Here is an 18,824-nt window from a genome sequence, read left to right as displayed (position 1 = left end):
TTTTTTCATGTTTATTTAAAAAAAGATGAAGTACTGGGAAGCAGCGTGGAAAATAAGAAATCAAAAGCAGCCGGTCAATTTGACCAACTAAAACATATAATAGACGGTCAATTGCTTTTTTTGGCCGGTCAATTTTTTTTAGTTTAATTTTTCAACTTTGTAATGAAGTGCTTCATAATTGGACTTTTTAAATAAAAAAAGTAATTAATGCTTTAAAACTAAGAAATTAGCATTACTTTCAAAACATTAGTTTTAAATAAAGCGATTCTTTTTAAATAGCGGAAACTCGCAAATAAAGTGAATACTAATGATTAATTTAACAACCCGCTGAATTAAATGTTTAAAATAACTTTTGTGCGCGGAGATTTTCATTCAATTAAAAACGGAGATTTTTTACTTTATTAAAAAAAGAGATTAGATTAAATCCAAGTAGTTTGATATTGATATAAAATATTAAAACAATTTTATTAAATTTATTTCTCTAATTTTTAAAATCTCTCAAATTTGAAACAATTTTGAAACACGTGATATCGATGTAATAGTCTGATAGACCCAATCAAGAGGAAATTCAAACAGTTCTTTGCTTATGAGCAGATGCTGTTTCAAAAAGAATTAAAACATGTCTGGTTTTAAAAAGAAAGATTCTGGTTGTCAAGTAAGAAAGAATGCTGCTCAAAGAACTGCGAATGAGGAAAAGAACAAACGCACTCTTCAAGACTGTGGTATTACAGTTACAAAAAAAGGAGAAGATGAAAGTCCTACTGCTTCAAACTCTTTCCTGCCAAGTCAATCAATTCAAGTAGTAAATAGTTTTCCCCGTGAAAGGATATTTTCCCATTTGATTAATTCAATGTTATATAAATTTTTAACTCATTTTTATAGGTTGGAACTGAAAACGATGTCACTGACATTTCTGAAAGCTCGGGAGAGCCCCTATCAAAAATCGGAATGGTAGCTGTAAATGAAGAGAATATTTTGGTAAGTTCTACCTCTTTAAAAGAAATGATGTTAATAAACTTTTAAGCTAATAAAATAAGATTTTATAAAATTTATTCTCAGGTGTTGCCAACAGAAGAACCCATCGCTACCATTCCTTCCAATAATCCTGCTTTGTGGGCAGCACATCTTTCCAAAGTGGAAAGAGATTCTGTGCTTCTACAGGGGCTTCTTCGAAATCCTTCAGCTTTCCCGAAAGATTCTAATAAGAAAAAGGTTCCTGAATCAATTTTCTACGAAACTTCTCTCAACGGGGAGACCAGAAAGGTCTTCAGCCGCTCTTCGAATCAGTCTGCATTTTGCTGCGCATCTTCAACACCATCCCTGTTTCTATTGCGGAAGGCGAGAGATCTTTTAGTAAGCTTGCTCTAGTTAAGACAGCTTTAAGGTCTACAATGAGCCAAGAACAACTCACGATTCTTCTGGTTATTTCCATTGAGCATGATCTTGCCAAAAAGTTGTGCTACGGTGAAGTGATTTCCAAATTCGCCATGAGTAAAGCTCGAAAGATCAATTTCCTCTGAAGTTGAAACAACAATAGCTGTTGTATTCTAGACAAATTTTTGCTCTTAACATCCAATAGTGTTTAATGATTGTCTTTGGTCTGTTTCTACCATTTTCTAGTGTCGACTTTATCATTTTATGTATGAGTGTATAACCAAGTCAAAAGACCATTGCAATTATCTAGAAATAAACTGTTCAAATGTTCATTAATTAAAATTAAAAAATTCTATATTCTTTTATCCTCTTTGATTTGTTATCAAATGGCTTATTATATGTATTGAATTATGGATCATTAGATCAGCTTTCACTTTCAGTAGGGTGCTTGGGAAATTTTGACCCTGGGCGCCGCAAAGGCTCACGGCGGGCCTGCCAGGACACACTATGTTTCTCGAACTACGTCATCATAGTGGTATCTGGTGCTGCACCACTTAATCAGAAATTACAGTTAAACTTTATTTTTATATGACGGTTTTGCTTGTTAAATTTTGATTTATGAATAAACAAATTCAAGTTTAAATTCATATATACATTTATATATATATATATATATATATATATATATATATATATATATATATATATATATATATATATATATATATATATATATATATATATATATATATATATATATTAAAATAATATAAAAATCAGATATTGCATTTTTTTTTCATTATAATAAATAAACAGAACAAACAACAGTTTGTTACATTTAAGAAAATATCATTTTTAAAAAAAATTTTAATCTTGAAATCGCTTCGGGCTCTGTTTGCCAATTGCATTTATTTATACAAAAAAACTTAATGATTTAAAAAGATTAAAAACTTTATTTATGGGTTTTTTAACATTTTTTTGATTTATAATCCTTTGCAGTCAACATTTATGTTGCATAACGTCTAAAATGGCAAATAATGATTTTCACCCTCAACTAGATTTTAGGCTCAATAAAAACGTTATGAAACTAATTTATTGTACGCTAGAGCTCAAAAACAAAATAATTTTTTTTACTTTCTCTTTCAATTGTTAAAATTATATTTTGCAACAACTTTTTCATTGATGTTAGCATTACTAATGAACCTTTTCGTACCGTTAACAACAAAGTTGTCTCTAAATATAGTTCAATTTTAATCTAATTTACCATAAAATAATAAGAGATAAAAAGAACAATAATTATATTAACTTACACAATACTTTAACTACAAAAAATTATTTTAACAACAAATTAATAAAAAATGTATACGTAAAACTAATATTAACTTATTTGATTTTAAATAGTTATGAAAAATAGTAATTCAATTAATTGTTATTTATATTGCTTGACATATAAAAAAGTTCTTATTTATATTATTTATAAAAATCAACTGCATTTATATTTAAGCTACTTTATGAAATGGATGCAGGTTTCTGGTTATGTTCAAGCTTCTTTTTCTCTTCTTGGGGAGATCGCATGTGGAATTTTGCCGTTGGATTGTATTTGATAAAACTCACTCCAGGATCGCTTCAACTTACTGCTATATATGGTGCAGTTGTTTTTGGTACAATTATTTTGTTTGCACCATCTATTGGAAGCTGGATTGACCGTAGCAACCGTTTGTTTGTTATGCGTACTTTATTGTTGCTTCAGAATGGACTGATAATTTGTTCAGCATTATTTATTAGTTTAATTCTATTTAGAGTCACATCAGACATAAGAGTAATCACTTTTTTTAAGGTGATGGTAATCTTTTTCGGAGCAGCAGCAAACCTTGCCTTTAAAGGAGAAGAGATATCAATTTCAAGAGACTGGGTTGTTGTTATTTGCCAAAATAACCAGGATAAGTTAACTAAAATAAATGCTCAAATGCGTAGAATTGACTTAACTGTTGCAATAATTGCTCCAATTGCTATAGGTTCACTCATGTCATGGATTTCCGATCTTTCTGGAATCGGTCTTATTTGTGGGTGGAACATTTTATCTGTCTTTTCGGAATACCTTCAGTTACGACATGTACACAATGTTGTTCCAGAATTGACTAAAAAGCTTGCTAAAGAGTATGAACCAATTCCAAACGAGAATGCACCTTTTGTAAATGAATCCATTAATGAAACTAGATTCAAAGAAAAAGTAATACAAATACGTATTTTCGAGAAATTAAAATTTTCTTATATAGTTTGGAAAATATACAGAAAACAGAGTGTATTTTTAGCTGGTGTTGCCTTAGCTGTATTATGTCTTACTGCGCTTGGATTTAGCTCTATAACAGTTGGGTACGCCTACTCGCAATCAGTGAAAGAGATTTATGTAAGTATTTTGTTTGGGTCGGGAGCATTAAGTGGAATATTCGGCACCTTTCTATTTCCTTTTATAAGAAACAAGCTAGGCTTGGTGAAATGTGGCGTGGTTGCACTTGGTTTTGAATGCAGCATGCTTTTATTATGCGTTGCATCAATATGGGCCCCTGGAAGTCCTAGTAACTTGAAAATCTTAAAAAAATATGAAACAGAATCTATCTTAAATAGTTCTGTCTTTAGTCATCACCAAAACTCGACCAAAATTCAATTACCAGCTAATGCAAGTTACAGCTATGTTTCTATATATTTGTTGATGGTAGGAATAGTTTTATCTCGAGCTGGATTATGGATGTTTGATCTCACAATAACACAGCTACAACAAGAGAATGTCGAGGAAGAGCATCGTGGAGTTGTTGGTGGTGTGCAGTTTTCATTCAATTCTATTTTAAATTTAATGCAGTATATTCTTACCATGGTTTTTTTTAAGCCTGAAGATTTTGGGGTTTTAATACTAATATCGTTTGGTGCGGTATTTACGAGTTTTATTATTTATATAGTTTTTTCTATAAAAACTTTCAGTTCGAAATTAAATTCGAATATAATCTAGCATTAATACTAAAATTTTTACTATGATAGTCATTGATACTTAAATTTTATCTCTCTCTCTATATATATATATGTATGTATATATATATATATATATATATATATATATATATATATATATATATATATATATATATATATATATATATATATATATATATATATATATATATATATATATATATATATATATATATATATATATATATATATATATATATATATATATATATATATATATATATACATAAAGCCGCAATACTATTCAAACAAAACTTTCAAACTCACTTTCAACGTTAATATTATAAATAATGTAAAATTATCTGTCAAAAAAATTGTTAACTGTTTTTTTTTAAGTTTTTTTTTAATTTTTTGATAATTAAATGAACTTTTAGCAGTTTGTTTGTAATGCAATAAGCTTAGCATTATTTGATCTGAGGAAATTCGATCTTATAACCATTAGATTAAAAATTTTCATTATTAAAAAAACAAAATAAAAAAATGCAATTGTGTTAATTTGGCTGACGTCATGTTAATTGATTTATTTTCGTGTCTTCAATTATTATTAAGTGATTACATTTGTCTCGAAATCTTATCAGTCGAACTTTGACTAACAAGGAAAAACAAGTTAAACGCAGTACGAACCAGTTACGTGGTAAGGAATCGAAGTTTGAACTTCTCGTTTATGAAGCGAGCGTTCTGCCACTACACCACTGCAATATTCAATTTCTAGTTATGCGAATAAAACTAAAACCCCCGTCTTACAACTTAATAAAAAACAAAAATTTTCAAAAATAGAATATGACAGTATATATATATATATTATATATATATATATATATATATATATATATATATATATATATATATATATATATATATATATATATATATATATATATATATATATACGTTAAGCTGTTAAACCTTAAAAGTGCTAACCTATAATGGAATAATAGTAAAATAATGCTAAAAACAATGGAATATGTCACATCCTTTTTATAGAAAATGTATCTACCTAGTAAAGTTAAGTCTTAAACAAAAATAAAAAACGTTCAAAATATTTTTTAAATTGAATGCGAATGCTCAAATAGATACTAGAAAAAACAAATAACAATTTAGATATCTGCAACATCTAAGCTCAGCAACATCTAAAAAGTTTAAACGAGGGCAAACATTATTTGTCTGAAATAGGTTTTTTATCATCGTAAACTTTGCTCAAAAGGAATAAATTAGCGGTTCTAGAAAAAAATCTCCCCGAAAAAATCCCCCCGGAAAAAATCTTCCTGAGAAAAAATCCCCCGCAAAATATAAATTTTTTAAAAATATATTGCTTTGAAATTGATAGATTGCTTGACCAAACCAAAACCCTCAGTCGACACTTGCATATTCTACCTATTTGTCAGTTGATGTTTGAACACTCCTTGCATGTTCAACCTATTTCGGATTTTTTCGGGGTATATCTTCCGGGGGGAATTTTTCCTTTTTAAAACTCTTCAAGTGAAAGTAAAAAAAATCGATTGAAAGGTTCGTGAATCTTTTGAAATACATAGGCACCAATCATTTCTAAATAATGGGGTCAAAATTGACATTAGGCAGTGTGTTAAACTCAAATTTTGGATTCCATTTTTTACATTTATGTAAAAAAATTTTAATTTATTTAATTGCTGACGCCAGTTAATTTTACTGTTTTTGACACCAGCTTCGGACTAGTGTTTACAAAGAAATGATATAATGTTACTGATATATATATTTTTAATCTTTGCACTCTATTTCGTTTTCCATAACTCTAGCAGATAAAATGTCTCAAGTTTATTTTACTTGTAATTTCATTCATAATTTCCTACATTTTCTTTAAGGTCGTGTTACTTTTTTGTAATTACTTTAAACAAAATATCTTCTTTTATATTCTTTAAACAGTATGATTTGATTCGTTTATATTTCTTAAATATTTAATGTACAACTTGTATTTGTTTTGAACTATGAGTTAAATTTTAATATTATTATTTATTTTTTCTTTATGGGTTTTTTCTCACTTAAGCACACAATATTTGCTAGTATTGATTAAATTTTTTTTTTCCTTTTTTGTTAATAATGACTTAGTCTTAATAAATTAAAACCATTTTTTGGGTATAACTTGTATATGAATTTATGTCACTTGTTTTGCAGTTTTGGTCTTTCTTTTGCTACTTTGTCCTCGCAAGAGTTGAAAACCATTATTTAACTTAATCAATAAATGTTAAAAAACCTCAACCAACTGGTTGTGATCAAAAAAAAAATGAACAAGCTGCTGCCAACAACGTGTGGGAGCAAAAAATTAAATGACTGTAATCAATTGTAAAATAATAAAATTATTGATTTAAACTCTAATTTAACTTACCAGTATGAATAATTGCAAAACAACAATTATATTCTACGAGCAATAATAAAAAGAATACAAGTTCTGCGTAAAAACTTCAATGTTTCAATATATTCCAGTCACAATGTTCCAACAAACTCCTATTCATCACAAGGGGACTCTTTAACAATTTATTTAAAATAAATTGAAGAAAAGCTCGCTGGTGATTAATGAATATCATTCATCACCAGCAGACTCTTGAACAATTTAATTAAAATATCTTATGCACCAAACTCTATAAAAAGCACTTTTAAAGAAAGACCATAAAATTAATACTTAGATGCTATCAAAATATATTGTTATAATACATAATACAAGGTTAAGTTTAAAAATACAAAATCACAAGATGTTACCTTTATGTGCACAGTTCTATAAAACTTTTTAAAAAAAACTTAATTTTCATAATTTATTTAATCAAACAACAAAGTTCTTTATATCTTCGTAACTTAATTGTATTAATAAGCTGCTTGTTAGACGTATAAAAAGTTTATGTTTTGAACTAACCCCGTGTTTAGACTAACTCCGGTTTCTTTTATTATTTATCAGCTAACCACATTCTATGTGACGCGTTCTGAATGTGAACCTGTATATCATTAGGAATGTGAACCTGTATCTTTCTGTTGTTTAAGGTGGTTTTACTACTACTTAAGTATTCCTGCTACGGCAGCTTTTTAACTTCTGCGTTAAGAAAATAAAAAATACAGTTTTTTGACAGGATTACTGATTTTTTGAAAATAAAAAACATATTCAAATAAATTTTTAATTAGATTTCCAAATGAATTTAAATCATTATATTGAGAACTGTGTTAAACATATAATAAATTGGTTTGTTTTTTGAGTTAGTGACGATATTTACAGAAGTTATAGGCCTAAATATGTCAACTGTATCTATTGTGGCACATTGGTCGTTGACTATGCGGGATTCATTGATTGGAAGATCAAAGTGCCCTATACAACTTATATTAAAAGACTTATATTTTTTGTTTAAACTTTATATATTTAAACGAATGGCATGTACTTTATATGAACAAAATTTATATAAAACAAATAATATTTTTAAACATTTTATTTTCATAATGTAATAATATTAAAAACGAATATTTTTTGTTTTTAATTTTCAGATCATAAAATGGTTTGGTATAGAAAAATTAGATTTCCTATATTATGATACCATGATGAGATACCAAGATTTCAAGAGTTCTAATACCACGTGACTCAATGAAAGCAGCTGTTAATGAGGCTTAAGAAGGAAGACCAGTGAATGTTGCAGACCAGTAAATGTTGCGGACCAGTTTAGCATAAATTGAATGACTTTAAAAAAATATTGTCATAAAAAGAAGCTCAATTTTTAGCCAAAGTTCTTTTTAGCCTAATTACAACAATAAACAAGAATTTATTGCAGAAGATGAAAAAAAAGTTAACACAATTATTGGCATATGAGTTTGCTGTAAAAAATAATAAGATCTGCCAATCATCATGGATCAAAAATAAAATCGCAGAGATTGATTGGTTACAAGAACATTTGAAAGAAAACCAAACTTGTCTCAATGAAACCTGAAGCAACTAGCTTTGCTCAATTGTCTGTCTTTAATCGACACATTCTAAGAGAATTTTTTCAAAATTTTGAAACAATAAGAAAGCGATATAATGTTGATTCTTACTATTTATACAATGTTGATGAAACTGGTTTAACAACCGTACAAAAACCAGTAAAAGTGTTTGCAGGTAAAAGAAGTAAACCAATTAGAAGAATCTCATCTGCAGAACGAGAATCATTGGTAACTGTATGCTGTGCTTTGAACGAAATCGGAAACTCTGTTTCTCCACTAGTTGTTACATAATAAAAAAGGTCCTCTTGGATGCGCAGGATTCGCAAACCTTTCTGGTTAGATAAATTCAGACATTTATATTTAATGAATAAAATATTTTGTGAGATATTCAAACTGTTTTCATGGATATCCGGTTCGTTTTTTGTCGTCATAAAAGTTTTATTTCTGTTGCATCTTGCAATTTAACATTAAATTACAATGCTAAGTTTTTATCTCCATTGCACCCATAAATTGCAGCCATTGGATAGATTTCTTTTCAAACCGTTGAAAAGGTTTTACAATGCTGCATAGGACGATTCAATAATCACAAATCCAAAACCTATGACCATTTAAGATATTTATAGTACATAGGTATAGCAATGTTAAATATGTAAATGTTACTAAAATAGATCAAAGCAATCTAAGTTATAGATTTGTAAGTTAAATTGTAGGGTTGTTGTAAAGTTGAAATAAATCATGTTTATCAAATTTTTTTATTTAAATATTTATGTATACTTAAAGACTGATTGTTCTTACTTTACTTTTGTAATTAATAAGTTTTATATCTATATCGGGTTTTTTGCAATTTACAAAAGACTGCTACAACAGTTTTTTCGCCCATATCTCCCCTAATGTATTTTTAACAATTAATTCGCCCCCATCTCCCCTAATTTATTTTTAAAAATGATGAACATTTTAAAAAACAAAATCACATATGAAAATTTATAGTATATTACAGTGTCTGATTCATTTTTTAAACGCTTTATTGAATCACTTAAGTGGTTTAATAAAACAATTGGTTCAGGACCTTCATTGGTTTTAATATTTTATTTACATATTGTTCTATTTAGAGACAAATAATGGTAATGGTTAGCAATCACCAATAAAATCGCAATGGATAATGAGTTACAAAATGTTTCACAATTTTACAGAAAAAAAAGTCTTGAAATAATTATTTTTCAAAAATAATGGCAACCCATCGTGCTTTTTAGGATATATGTGTTTAATCTTATTTTTAATATTGATTTAGATATTTTGTATTTTAAAGCTGCTTGTCTTTGAGTTGACAAACCGTTTTGAGGATTTTTAAATGTTATAAACTTTTAATTTTCCAAAACAAAATAGAATTAAACACTGATAATTTAAAATTAATTCAGGGCATATATATATTTCAACGAAATACCTTTACTAGCTACTGCTACCTAGCTATACTGCTACCCAGCTATACTGCTAGGATGTAAAGGTTTGCACAACTAAAATATTAGGGTTTTTAGGTGCTCATACCAAAGTGCTATTTATAATAATTTTTAAAATTTAAAAATATAAATAAGTTAGACTAAACAACTAACAAATATCTCATGATTTGCGACAAAAATTAAATCAACAAACCTTAAGGTACTAAATATAAAATTTTTCAAAGTTACCTCAAGATTCAAAGTAAACCCCAATTTACGGTGTATCGTTATTATGATGTGAATTATTGTAATTTAAATATTATTGTTTGGTTTATTTTGTTGAAAGTAAATGATAAACTAAATCTCCCAGTGTTTTGTTTTATTTAAAACACTTAAGCTAGATTACCGATTTGTGGTTGAAACCCTTTTAAAATTATTTGCTGAAATTTTCACTTCTCTATTCTCAAAGTTCACCTAAATAACCATCCGCTTGAGCTAAAAACTGTTTTTTTTCTCTTTTGTATTTATGGACAAAATGATGCCAAATGTAGCATGCTTCATATAAAAATTGGTTGTATGATATTTTTCGAGACACCTTAATATTTATTATGATCATAGTGATGTTTCTTGTACTGAAATAATAATTGTTATAAGAAACAAAAGATTATGTTGATGTTGATACTGAACCATAATAAACTTGAGGTTTGCAACCCATTTGCTAACAATGCATTGTAAGTTTATAAGGCATTGCAATGCTTAAAAACATAAATGATTTGGTTCAAACGCGTACACCTAAACCCTTACGGTATCATTGTATTTTAATTTTGAGGTTGTCCTTTCGTACCTTAAGCAAATTCTAAGAAAAAAAGACTTTAAAATTTCAACGTTATTCTAACCAAAATATTATCAACTTTTCGAATAAAATAGTTTGGCTGATTCTAATAAGAATTGTAGCTATCACCTGATATTGCAGCTATCACTTAATATTGCAGCTATCACCTGGTATTGCAGCTATCACCTGGTATTGCAGCCTGATATTTTTCACCTGATATTTTTCAGCTAATATTTTTCACCTGATATTTTTCACCTGATATTTTTTACCTAATATTTTTTCAACTGATATTTTTCATTTGATATTTTTCACCTGATATTTTTTAACTGAAAAGAATTAAACCGTACTAAAAATGGCTACCAAAACTAATGCGATATAGAAATTACTGTTTAATATTTTTTTTTTATTACTTGTTAGCCTTTGATAAGATTTATATAAGTCAGCTGAATAACAAAGTACAATAAAAACTCTAGTAAAGTTATAAAAGGAGAGAGAGAACTGTTAGCTTCAGTGTTTGAATAAAGAAAAAATCATGTGAGTTTTAAGTGACTTTGCGTACTTTACTTGCTTAAATAACATTATGGAGGATAAAAACTTTTACTATAAGTACCAAGCGTATTATGCAAACACTCGGAAACCTCCTGTAGAAAGATTTTTTTCGTATGATGTAAAAAAAAAAAAAAATTAAATTCTGATGAGTCAGAAGGATGCAAAACCCATATTCCCCGCTGGATCTGTCACTGATTGAATATAGAAACCCTATTCAAAAATAGATAATAATATTCCAGAAACCTTTTGTATTAAAAAAAATACCTTTTGTATTAAAAAAGAATTTTTATAATGTGCATTATAAGAAAAAAACTGTTCTGTACAATGATATTAGTATTTTTTATAGAAATATTTATGAAGTTATCATTCATTCTGGCTCGACATTTTTTTTACAATTTTTTTTTCCTGCAGAAAAAATCTCCGTGTCACTACTTGATTGAAGGTTTACATACGAAAAAGTTTATATCATCATTTCCTGATATGATTTTTTAACATGAATAATAATAAAAAAAAAAAAATAACAAAGCAAATATTTGAAACATCATTTACGTTTTTATTTGCGTCCACTTACCTCAAAGAAAAAGTATCAACTTTTTTTTATAGTTTTTGTTGAAAACAATAGATTAAATTGACAGAACCATTAACATGAATTATTAGTATGAATTTTAATACAGTTACTAATTATTATTGGGAGCAATTAAAAGCTATTAACCTGTTACCAAAAGTAATAAAAATATTAGCCATATTTAAAAATGTAAATAGGAAAATAGAAAATTAAGTTTTTCTTGCACGTAGCATATTAACATTTCCAACCTTACCTTAAAATAAATAAATTATTTTTGTATGCTTATAATAATAACAATAATAATAATACTAATAATAATTCATTGATGAAATAAATATGTTGAGAAACGTTTCCAAAATAAAAGTGCTTTAGGTTTTGACTGCATGTTTACAAAATGATAACAATGATTTGTTTTTTATTAATTTCAAGTTAGCTTTAAACACTGGTTTGTACAAAATTTAAAAGAATACTTAAAAGCTCGTTTTACAAGTGCGAATTTGCTTTAAGAATTATGCTTTAATAATTCCAGAAACAAATTTCAGATTTCAAATTTCAACTTCAATTCTTGCAATCAGATATGTTTTTTGCTGCTCAATTATACTCGAAATCTATTGCTGTATCAAAAACTTTAGCTTTTTGAGTCGAATTTCAAAATCAGTAAAACTTTGCTAATTTAAGTTCTCTCAATGCAAACGCTCAAGTCTTATTTCAGTATTGAAATTTGCATGGAAATTTTAAGCTCGCTTTTTTATTTCATCCTGGATACCGAAAAAATACTTTTTATATTTCTATAGAAATCAATTTAGGTCTAGTGTTCCTAAATTAGAGTAAATTAATTTATTAACAAATTCACTTAGATGTTTACATAACTAAAAAAACTTGACTTGGTTTTTGAGAAACGCCTAGTTTTTACGTCATTATAAATGGGATTGTTTAACAAGAAATAACAATGATATCATTTTAGCTCTTGATACAAAGTTTATTTCGATACAGAATTCAGCAACTTTACTAACATAGAAGAGTCGCTCAACAAAAAGGAATGTGGTATAACAAAATACAAATTATATATATATATATATATATATATATATATGTATAAATATATATATATATATATATATATATATATATATATATATATATATATATATATATATATATATATATATATATATATATATATATATATATATATATGCAATATCAAGTTAACTTCAAAATCACTTAAAGATATATCAAATTTGCAGATAGTTTGTCCGCCTAGATTTTTCTTTTCTAAACTTTTTTCACTTTTGAATAAAAAAAAAATGAAACAGAAAAAGGTAAATGAATTCATTCTTAAAAAAAAAATTTAAAATTTCTACCTTCTGGTAGAATATATGATAAACCTTAGTATAGTATCTTTTTTTACTTTCTAAAGTAAAAAATTATACTTATAAGGTAAAAATAATATTTTCAAGGTATAAAATGTATGACAAACCATTACTTTTAATGTAATTTTCTACTTCAGAAGGTAAAAAACTCTATCTTACTAAAGGCATATTAAGCATTATGGAAGAAATTTTAACCTTCTTCTAGAGTGCTGCAGCTTTTAATACAGCAAAAGTATATTTTAATATATTTTAAAATATATTTAATATATTTTATTTATTCATACTAAACAAATAGTTTATTTCAATGCTTAAAAGCATTGAAATAAACTATTTCTTTAGTATGAAGTCTAAAGATATTTTTTATTTTTCTTATTCATAAAATGTTGTTAGTTTATTATTTGGAAAAAAACTTATAAAAACTTATGAATGATAACATTAAAACACAAAGGGTGATATAACACTAAGAACGATATAACTCAAGGAATGATTTTAAAAACTTTAAAATTATGATATAACGCAAATTTAAAAACTTGTCCTTTTACGCAACACCCACGCTTAATTTTCGATATTTATATACCATAGACTAGCATTAGATTATTAGGCCGTAGACCAGCATTAGATTATTAAGGCATAGAGCAGCATTATTTTTATTTAAATTTAACTTTTTTTTTAGGTGAAAAGGTACAGAAAATTAAAAATGCTTGCAAATGCAATGTTTATCCTCATCGGAACAATTTTTTCAAAATCTAGTTTATGTGTTGATTTGATTCCACTGGCCACCTGTTCAGGGGTCGGTTTACTCTGTGCAAGTTATTGTAACCAATGTTTTCCAGGTGGATGGTGCATTCAAGAAAGTGATGTAAATACTGGTAGATGTTTGTGCAACTACGGTTGGACTGGAGCACTTTCTATTTACATAAAAGACACAGTTGATCCAGGATGGGGAAAAAATAGAATAACAGCTTTAAACTGTAATACTCCATGTCATTACACGCATGCTTTAAGGTATTAAATTCCATTTAATTACACGTATGACTTAAAATATTACTGCTCGATAATTTGTAATAAGCAAATTGTTCAGGGGTAAAAAATGGAGGAAAACTTAAAGTTACAACATAAAACATTCGGGTTTGTATTCTTTAAAGCTGATACATTGTAAGATACAAAGCAGGTTATTACATATAATACACTCATATCATACGCTCTTTATTATTAAGTAAAGAATAAATGCTCTATAATTTATTTTGAGCTGACATTAAAACTTTTTTATAGTGATAAATATTTTTTAGATTTAATCTGCTTTAGTTTTGCTTTGACGACTTTTTTTTACTTTTTATATTTTTGTTAAAACTAAAACTTTTAATGATGTTGGCATTCAAAAAGAATAATTTTTTATTTTTAAATATAATTTTATTTGCTTTTATGTATATATATATATATATATATATATATATATATATATATATATATATATATATATGTATATATATATATATATATATATATATATATATATATATATATATATATATATATATATATATATATATATATACATATATATATATATATAAATATATATATATATATATTTTATTTGCTTTTATGTATATATATATATATATGTATATATAAATATATATTTATATATACATATATATATACATAAAAGACAATCAATTTATTATTATTATATATATATATATATATATACATATATATATATATATATATATATATATATATATATATATATATATATATATATATATATATATATATAAATATCTGTATGTCACAATCAATTTTTTTTTTTTTTTTAGAAACAAGACATGCGCTGCGGACCCTCCAAAAAAGTTGTGTAACCCGACCGTATGCGAAATCAACAAACATGGAAAATGCGTCGATGGTGTTTGCCAATGTTGCAAAGGATGGACGGGTGGATATGCACTGTACAGAAACGATTATTATTATACAGATGGAGTTTTATTTAACTGTAATATATCGTGCCCTTATCTTGGTCTTGGAGTAGAGTAAGCTAAATAAAACTTTTAATTTTAGATTTATAATAAAATTACTAAATACTTTATATAGTATAAAAATATATAATATATTCTATAACTTCAAAAATATATTGAGAAATCCAAGTTGCAAACCTCTCCCCTCACCTTCACTATGCAATTCTAAATGTATTGTTAATGATGGGGAATGCGATCAGAAAACCGGTCGTTGTCATTGTTGTGAGGGTTGGACTGGGGAAAACGCTCAATTTGAAAATGACGGTAGAATCTCTGTGGCTGGTTATTGTAACGTATATTGTCCATACATCAAAACCTCAGACGCAAACAAACGGTAATTTTATTTATAATTTAATTAGGTTTTTGCTTGACCAAATTTGTTTTTAAAAAATGTTCTTTTTAACATTTTATTGAATTCATTTTTATAAGGTACCATTATATTGTCGGATTTTTCTTGTTACATCTTGTTATTTTTGTTTTTTCTTTTTTACTCTTATAGAAACTGGTTATGTGTAAATCCCGATTACATCAGACGCTCTATTGTCTAAATATTTTGAGTGGAGTAAAAAATTTGTATTTCCAGATTTTAACTATTTTTTAACGAATTGTTTTTTAACGAAAATTTTTGTTTTAACTTCATTATTATTTAGTAGTCTTTACTACTATGTGTCTCCTTCACTACTATGTGTCTCCTTTACTACTATGTGCCTCTCCTTTTTTTTTTTTGTTCAGTTCATTTTTCTTTCTCTTAATAATTCTGAACCAAAATTACCTCTTTTCAATATTAAATAAGATTATTTCCTCATAGTAATTATATCGAAAGTTTTTGTATACGTAGAAACCGTAAATTGAAAATACATGTTCTTACATATCTTTTCAGTAACGTTATATTAGGCCTCACAAAGCCAACATGCAGCGTGTTTAAATGACTAAGCCAAACTAGCTGCATGACCAAGTCAAACTATTTATTTTAACTTATTTATTTCGTCATTGAAAAAAAGAATATAATGCCGTGTTATATAAATAAAATCTACATGACGGGGGCTAAAAGAGAAAAGTAGACAAGACAATATTTGCCTAATCACTTTGCCTCGACTTGCTTTTATCAGTAAGCATGTACAATCATTAAAAGGTAAACATAAAATTACTTTGTACCATTTTAAAATTATATACAAATATTTACAAATATTTTAAGATCGGTTACTAATCTATAATTAAAAGAAAATAGTAAAAAAATAATAATAATCTCACCTAAAAAAAAAAAGAAAAGTTAATAAGATAATTTAAAGAAATTTAAATTAGAGACAACCAAGCCGGCATTTGATCCTAAAAAGACGTTTGTTGAACGTCTTTTTAACATTTAAAATACGTTTTTTTGAGACCAAATGCCGACTGGGAAGTTAATAAGATAGTTTTAAAAAATAAAATTAAATTAAAAAATAAAAAAATCTTAAAAATAAGTTACTTCATTAACATCGGTAATATGTCTTTGTTTGAGCTTTTATTTTTATTCCCTTTTTTTTAATAAAGTGTTCCATAATTTAGGACCTCTGATGGCAAAAGAAAATTTTTAAACCGAATAGTGCATTTTAGGTTGCTCATAATTGTAATATGAAAATCATGTAGGGTACACGTGATTAATTTTATTGAAAAGTGTACTAAATATTATAGAAGTTATTTTATCATGAAGTTTGTACATAAATTTAAGAATTTAATAAAGGTTTAACTGAAAAACATTGAGTATGTGACGAAGTTTAAATAGTTCTTCAGAAGGTGTGAATCGACCTAAACTTAAAATAATTCTGAAAGCGTGTTTTTGTCTACTGAGAAATTTTTTAGTTTTACTTACTTTAGAGCTGCACCATGCAATATTTTTTGAAATTTTATCCTCTAATGTTCTTATGTGTTCTCTCAATGTCACCTATTCGTCCAAGTCAAACTATATGCGTGTTTAAATGATTTGAGTGAGGCATTTAACATTTTTTGGTTTTGATTTTTAAAATGCTGTTCATCCAAATCACGATGATTTCTGATGCAGACCTTATTTCTGTGCCTATTGTCAATACATTTTTTGTGTTTACAAAGGTGCTTCGAGCCCCTTAAGTACTTGTCACAAAGCACCGCGAATGAGCATGTAACGAGGAGGTACTTGCTTTCTTACCGATGTTGCAATTATGGCCCGAGCTTGCATCGTACCTCAGACTTCTCAACTCAGAAGCCAGCGCTCTGAGTTGAGAAGTCTGAACTTGAAATAAGCCCAGAAGTCTGCAAGTCTATGTATTATTCAAACGTTTATTGCTTAAAACAACTATTTTTAAGCAGCTCATCCTCTGATAGTTCATTATCATTACAAGCTAAATAACCAAACATGTGTATTAGCGCCATATTTGTGTCAAGAAAAATTAAAAATTTCAACTTTGGTAGACTATCAAGTAACTCAACTTGTCATCTGCTTTACTTCTGCTATTAAATTATTTAACTTTTCAAACGACTTGTTGTACTGTTATGATATATTTATCACCAGAACCTTGCAACAGTTTTCTAAATTTTTTTTCCAGCCGGTTTGCTTAAAACTCACCAAATATTTATGTGAGCTAATACTTTGTTACAAACGATGGCAGCATATAAATACAAACGACATATAAATGTGAACAAATTGAAGTTCATTAAATTTATTAAACAATACATATTGAAGAAATAAAAACATATTAAAGTTCATTAAATAAAACAGGGGCAGATCCAGCATTTTTTTGGTGTTTGAGACAGCTACCATGGCAGATGGTTAATCTTTTTATTCGCATCAATACTGCGATTAAAAAGACTTACCATCACTTGAGTATCGGCGCCGGGAGTTTTGACACAATCTAATCAAAATCTTAATCATTTGATTAAGCTTATGATATAATATATAATAACACTTCTATCAAAGTTTATTAAAACTTTTTCAAAATGAAGCGTGAATATGCTCCAAACCGTCTTCAAAGACACAATTATTTTTTTTTATTTTTTTATTTTTTATTCAAATTTTTTTTGTTCTTTAATCCTTACAAATTCGTAAAATATAATAGAATCTTTACAGAGTAAATAAAATTTAAAAAAAAAAAAAAAAAAAATTACAAAGTTACGTTATACAAAAAAATATATAAAGTAAAACTGTAAAGTATTAGAAATTACTTCAAAGAACGCGGAAAACTTGCAGAAGACCGACGGTCTTGTCATCAAGAAACCGCTGTGCGTTACTAATATTTTTGAATGCTTTTTTTAAAAATAAGTTTATTTTTTTTTTTTTTTAATAAAAAAAAAAAAAAAATGTTATCGGTTTTCGGCAGAATGAGAATAAAAATCCAAAATGCAAAAAAACAAAGAATGCGGACAAAAAGAAGTTTTTAATTTTTTGATTTTATTTCAATACACATTAATATAAGTAGGTACACGATTTGCTAAATAGCTAAATTGCTAAATAGGTAATATATAGTCGTTCGAGTGTTGATAAATAAGTCTATTATTTGCTTTTGTGTTTTGTTATTGCTGTTGTTTTTGAGTTATTTAGAGTTTTTTGGGTTATTTAGAGTTTTTTGAGTTATTAGAGTTTACATTAGTTTCGGAACAAAGTTAGATTTATACATAGATTTAAATGTTTTTGGGTTAATAAAAGTTCATAAAGTTGTTAGTGTTTAAAATGAGATCTTTTAATAAAGTTTTCAGAGTATTTAAGTTATTCGATTTTTC

General features: G+C 26.9%; 2 protein-coding genes across 2 annotated transcripts; both read left to right on the top strand.

Annotated features, from left to right (window-relative positions):
- Positions 1–619: 619 nt before the first annotated feature.
- Positions 620–7,989, top strand: LOC100204741 (solute carrier family 40 protein member 1). Its single transcript, XM_065786906.1, has 5 exons — positions 620–799; positions 883–978; positions 1,060–1,263; positions 2,879–4,300; positions 7,897–7,989. Exons 1-5 carry the CDS (start codon positions 620–622, stop codon positions 7,987–7,989), a joined length of 1,995 nt encoding a protein of 664 aa, XP_065642978.1.
- Positions 7,990–12,645: 4,656 nt separating this feature from the next.
- On the top strand, positions 12,646–15,717 carry LOC101238752 (multiple epidermal growth factor-like domains protein 11). The gene is made up of 5 exons (XM_065787122.1): positions 12,646–12,748; positions 13,751–14,082; positions 14,901–15,110; positions 15,217–15,429; positions 15,595–15,717. The coding sequence occupies exons 2-5, from the start codon at positions 13,775–13,777 to the stop codon at positions 15,641–15,643; spliced, it is 780 nt and encodes a 259-aa protein (XP_065643194.1). The 5' UTR covers positions 12,646–12,748; positions 13,751–13,774; the 3' UTR covers positions 15,644–15,717.
- The last annotated feature ends 3,107 nt before the right edge of the window (positions 15,718–18,824 follow it).

Source organism: Hydra vulgaris, chromosome 01 (assembly GCF_038396675.1).
Source record: "Hydra vulgaris chromosome 01, alternate assembly HydraT2T_AEP".
NCBI classification, from domain to species: Eukaryota; Metazoa; Cnidaria; class Hydrozoa; order Anthoathecata; family Hydridae; genus Hydra; species Hydra vulgaris.
The sequence above is the reverse complement of the archived record's forward strand: the minus strand, read 5'-3'. Positions and strand labels throughout refer to the sequence as shown.